At 44.2% G+C, this 5,772-nt stretch overlaps 1 protein-coding gene across 1 annotated transcript in view; it reads left to right on the forward strand.

Annotated features, from left to right (window-relative positions):
• Positions 1-4,623: 4,623 nt before the first annotated feature.
• Positions 4,624-5,772, forward strand: part of TTC6 (tetratricopeptide repeat domain 6) — a 285,618-nt gene continuing 284,469 nt past the window's right edge. The window contains exon 1 of the mRNA XM_007938570.2: positions 4,624-5,556. Within this exon, the coding sequence (XP_007936761.2) occupies positions 4,624-5,556 (933 nt within the window). The remainder of the gene's footprint in view (positions 5,557-5,772) is intronic.

Raw genomic sequence — 5,772 nt, forward strand, 5'->3', positions numbered from 1 at the left:
GGCTACATGCAGGGTCCAAGTGTGCCATAAGCTAGAGACTATCCCCAACGCTTCTCCTTATATACAGGAAGCAGACCATATCCCAAAGGCAGCTACTCAGCTGCTTGTGGTAGATCCCACCATGGAGTTGATTGCCAGTCTCATCATGGAAAATAACTACCACCAGCTGCCCAACTACTCAACCAGGCCCAGCCAAGTTGACATACAAATTTAACTACCACAATTCCACCCCTTGTCAACTTGGCACCTGTACAGATCTTCATTGCATGTAGCTATGTCATTGTTCAGCAGCTTGCCATACTCTGCTGACCTTGGGACTTACAATGGACTTAAATTAATGGCCTGCCTTGTGGTTTGGTAACATTGGGACTGTGCCTTTTTACTTGTCAACCTTGGGTTTGTCAGTCCCTGCAGCTGTGTGAGTCTGAAAAAGCCTCCAGCTTGATGTTTGATCCAAGAAATTGGGACTTGCCAACTTCTATAAGTGTGTGAGCCATTTTCCTAAGATAAAATTCTCTTTTTTCTCTCTATATAAAAGCTGGGAGCTCTGGTAGTGTAATTCCTAGGGCACTTGACTGCTAACCAGAAGGCTGGCAGTTCAAACTCATCAGCCACTCCTCAGAAGGAAGGTTGGGCAATCTACTTCCATAGTGATACTGCCTCAGAAACCCAAGGAGGGGTCTCTATGTGTCGGGTCCCACTTGATGGCACATAACAACAACAACAACATATAAAAGCTTTACTGGTTTTACTTCTCTAGAGAGACCAGCCTAACACAGTGTGGCATTCATCCTCACAAAAGATGTTTCAAGATCTGTCCTGAAGTACAATACTGACAGTTACAGGATAATATCCATACACCTACAAGGAAGACCAGTTAATACTACTATTATTCAAATCTAGCACCAACCACCAAAGCCAAAAAAGAGGAAATTGAAAATTTTTACCAACTTCTGCAGTCTGAAATTGACTGAACATGCAATCAAGATGTGTTATCACTGGTGACTGGAATGGAAAAGTTGGAAACAAAGAAGGATCACTAATAGTTGGAAAATACGGCCTTGTTGATAGAAATAATGCTGAAGGTCGCATTATAGAATTTTGCAAGACCAATGACATTTTCATTGAAAATGCTTTTTTTTTTTTTTTTTAACAACATAAATGACAGCTATACTCATGGACTTCACCGGATGGAATACACAGGAATCAGATTGACTACATCTGTGGTAAGAGGTGATGGAGAAGTTCAATATCTTCAGCCAAGACAAGTCCAGGAGCTGAGTGTGGAAGAGACCATCAACTGCTCATATTGCAAGTTCAAGTTGAAGTTGAAGACAATTAAAACAAGTCTATGAGAGCCAAAATGTGACCTTAATAATATCTCTCCTGAATTTAGAGACCATCTAAAAAATAGATTTGATGCACTGAACACTAATGACCAAAAACCAGAGAAACTGTGGGATGACATCAAGAACATCATCCATGAAGAAAACAAGAGATCACTGAAAAGACAAGAAGGAAGAAAAGACCAAAATGGATGTCATAAGAGACTCTGAAACTTGCCCTTGAGCAAAGAGTAGCTGAAGCAAATGGGAGAAATGACAAGATAAAAGAGCTGAACAGAAGATTTCAAAGAGCAGCTTAAGAAGACAAAGCCAACAATTATAATGAAATCTGCAAAGACCTGGAGCTGGTAAACCAAAAGGGAAGAACATGCTCAGCATTTCTCAAGCTGAAAGAACTGAAGAAAAAATTTAAGCCTTGAGTGGCAATATTGAAAAATTCTATGGGCAAAATACTGAATGATGCAGGAAGCATGAAAAGAAGATGGAAGGAATACACAGAGTCACTGTATCAAAAAGAATTGGTTGATGTTCATTCATTTCAGGAGGTGTCATATGATCAAGAACCAATGGCATTAAAGGAAAAAGTTGAGGCTGCACTGAAAGAATTGGTGAAGAACAAGGGTCCAGGAATGGACAGAATAACCATTGAGATGTTTCAACAAATGGATGCTGCACTGGAGGCACTCACTCAGCTATGCCAAGAAATTTGGAAGACAGCTACCTGGCCAACTGACTGGAAAAGATCCATATTTGTACCCATTCCAAAGAAAGATGATCCCACAGAATGTGGAAATTATCGAACAATATCATTAAAATTGCATGCTAGTACAATCTTACTGAAGATAATTAAAAAATGGTTATAGCAATATATTGACAGAGAACTTCCAGGAATGCAAGCTGGATTGAGAAGAGAACGTGGAATGAGGGATATATTGCTGATGTCAGATAGATCTTAGCTGAAGAATACTAGAAAGATGTTTACTTGTGTATTATTGACTGCGCAAAAGCTTTTGATTCCATGCATCAGAACAAATTGTGGATATAATTGAGATGAATGGGAATTGGAGAACACTTAACTGTACTCATGAGGAACCTGTACATAGACCAAGAGGCTGTTGTTTGAAAAAAACAAGGGGACCCTGCATGGTTTAAAATCAGAAAGGGGGTGCATCAGGGTTGTATCCTTTCACCACACTCATTCAATTTGTTTGCTGAGCAAATAATCTGATCACCTGGATTATATGAAGAAGAACATGGCATCAGGATTGGAGGAAGACTCATTAACAACCTGTGATAAACAGATGACACAACTTTGCTCGCTGAATATGAGGATGATTTGAGGCATTTACTGGTGAAGATTAAAGACCATAGTCTGCAGTACGTATTACACCTCAATGTAAAGAAAACAAAAATCCTCACAACTGGTCAAATAAACACCTTCACGATGGATGGAGAAAAGATTGAAGTTGTCAAGGACTTTATATTACTTCCTTCTGCAATCAACACCAGTGGAAGCAGCAGTCAAAACATCAGATGATGTATTGCATTGGGCAAATCTGCTGCAAAAAACCACTTTCAAGTGCTGAAGAGCAAAGATGTCTCCTTGAAGACTTGTTGTTGTTGTTGTTATGTGTCTTCAAGTCGGATTCAACTCACAGTGACCCCTCCTTGGGTTTCTGAGTCAGTATCACTACGGATGTAGATTGCCCCATCTTCCTTCCGAGGAGTGGCTGGTGGATTTGAACCGCTAGCCTTGAAGACTAAGGTGCACCTAACCCAAGCCATGGTATTTTCAATCGCCTCTTATGCATTTGAGAGCTGCAAAATGAAAAAGATCAAGGAAGACTTGATGCTTTTGAGTTGTGGTGTTGGAGAAGAATGCTAAGAGTACAATAGACTGCTAAAAGGACTAACAGATCTGTCTGGAAGAAGTGTAGCTGGAATGCTCCTTAGAAGCGAGAATGGCCAGACTTCGTCTTGCCTACTTTCGTCATGTTGTCAGAAGGAACCATTCCCTGGAGAAGGATCTCATGCTCGGTAAAGTGGAGGTTCAATGAAGAAGGGGAATGCCCTCAACGAGATGGATTGACACAGTGGCTGAAATGATAGGCTCAGGCATAGCAAGGATCGTGAGGCTGGCACAGGACCGGACAGTGTTTCATTCTGCTTTGCATAAGGTTGCTGTGAGTCAGAGATGATTCAACAACATCTAAAAACAGCTACAACATTTTGTGTACATAAATTATGTCTCAATAAATGTATTTTAAAACAACAATATACACCTGCACTTACACATGTGTATGTATATGTATATGTATGTACAGGAGAAAGATGTAGCAGTTGGCCTCGGTAAAGATTTACAGCCTTGGAAACCCGGTTGAGCACTTCTACCCTCTCCTATACTGTAGTTATAAGTTGGAATTGACTCCATGGCAGAGGGTTTGGTTTTGATTTGGAAATTACATATATATATGATAGTTAGCATAGTGGCTAAGACACTTGAGTGCTAACCAGAAGGCTGGCGGTTCAAACTCACCAGCCACTCCTCGGAAGGAAGGTTGGGCAATCCTACTTCCGTAGTGATACTGCCTCGGAAACCCAAGGAGGGGTCGCTATGAGTCAGGGCTGACTTGATGGCACATAACAACAACAACATGATAGTTAAAGTTGTGTGTCAACTTTGCTGGGCCATGATTTTGAGTGGTATGGCTGTTGGATGTAGTTACTCCCCATGACATGATTGGATGTGGTGTAATCAATTCCATGGGGAATCTGCTGTGAGCCTTTAAATCAGTGGAAGGGGAATTACTTTCAGGGTGTGGTCTGCTTCCAGGATGTAAGGGAGAGCTTTGGGAAAGGTATCTAGCTTTTTGGCACATCTCGATGCTACATTTGGCTGAGTCTTCATCTCCATTTCCTGAACTTGAACCAGTGGCCTGCCATGTTGCCTGCTGATCTTGGGATTGTGCCATTTTACCTGCTGACCTTGGATTTGGCAACCTCAGCAGCCAGCAGTAGCTGTCTGAGTTAGGAGATGCCTTTGGCTCCAGTGGGCCTGGAATAAGAGGCAGAGCTGAAGCCCAGCGTCAGTGGGCCTTCACCCAGCCCTTAGCTCCAGCACTCTGAATTTGGATTTCTAGCCTCATGAACTGTATGAGAATAAATTCCTGTTTGTTAAGCCATCCACTTATGGTATGTCTGTTCTAACAACACTAGAGGACTAAGATTTTATATATATATATATGTTTTTGGTTTTTCACAGGTAACATTTGTCAAGATGTCCATGATCCCGAAGCACTTTGGACTAAAATACAAAGATGAATCATATATGCTCAAAGAGCTCGAGAAGGTTCGCAAGGAAACTAAAAAGGAATTTCTCCGATTTAAGCAGAAATTGGCCTACAAGGCAACCGTAGAGCAAGGTCTGGTTCACGGTCCCCAAGGTCTTTGTCAGACCAGCCCTGGGGAGAGGAGGCGCATTTCCCACGTTGGTTCCCAGAAGCCATTTGGTTCCCCTCCAGGTAAAGGTCCTGCGACGCCCCCTGCGGCTTTCCTGCGGAAGGCGCCACAGGGTTCAGCGCGCCCTCCCGGTCCTAGGGAGGCCGGCGATCTGGGGAAAACCCGACCATTTCGCCCCCAGGACTTTTACTTGCGGAGCTCTGCGTTCCTCAGGCACCGGCTCCAGAAGAAGCCTCCGGTTATCGCCCCCGGCGCAGGCACTTCGAAGCCCGCGATCCTCCTGCCGCCGCCTGCGCCCCCGCTTAAGCCCAGGGTGCCCCAGGTCCTGGGGGCTTCGCGGCCAGAGGCCTCCAGGCACGTTATCAACCTGGCCCGGGAGCGCTATGCGACACAGGCGGCAGCTATATTCGCCGAAGTCTGCAAGACCAGAGAACGGAAGGCCAGCTCCACGTCCAGCCAGGTTAGCGATGCTGGGTTGTTGAGCCGGAGGAGAAGGGTGAGGATTCGCACTCACCCCTTGCGCGAGTACTCGATGTGCGAGGTGCGAGAGACAGCCGAGTCAGACTTTTCCAAAACAAACCGGGAGATGATTGCACAGAGGAACGCGGACCAGCTGCCAGTGCGAGTGATCCCGACGTCCATAGAGGAGATCATCGCCTCCTTGCAGTCAGAGGCCCAGCTGGCCTCTGACCAGGCCATTAAAGAACTCATACAGAGTGTGCTTGGGCAGAACTACGACATAAAAATGGAAGTAGGTGACTGGAAATAAAGTAAATGTTACTTTAAGCAAGATAAACACACACACACACACACATACACACACACACACACAAATACATGTATGTGTGTGTATATGTATATGGGAGCTCCGGTGGTGTAGTGCCTAAGGTATGTGACTGCTAACCAGAAAACTGGTGGTTCAAACCCACCAGCCACTCCTTGGAAGGAAGGTTGGGCAATCTACTTC

Source organism: Orycteropus afer, unplaced genomic scaffold (assembly GCF_000298275.1).
Source record: "Orycteropus afer afer isolate SDZICR_OR568_19922 unplaced genomic scaffold, OryAfe1.0 scaffold00051, whole genome shotgun sequence".
Taxonomy (NCBI): domain Eukaryota; kingdom Metazoa; phylum Chordata; class Mammalia; order Tubulidentata; family Orycteropodidae; genus Orycteropus; species Orycteropus afer.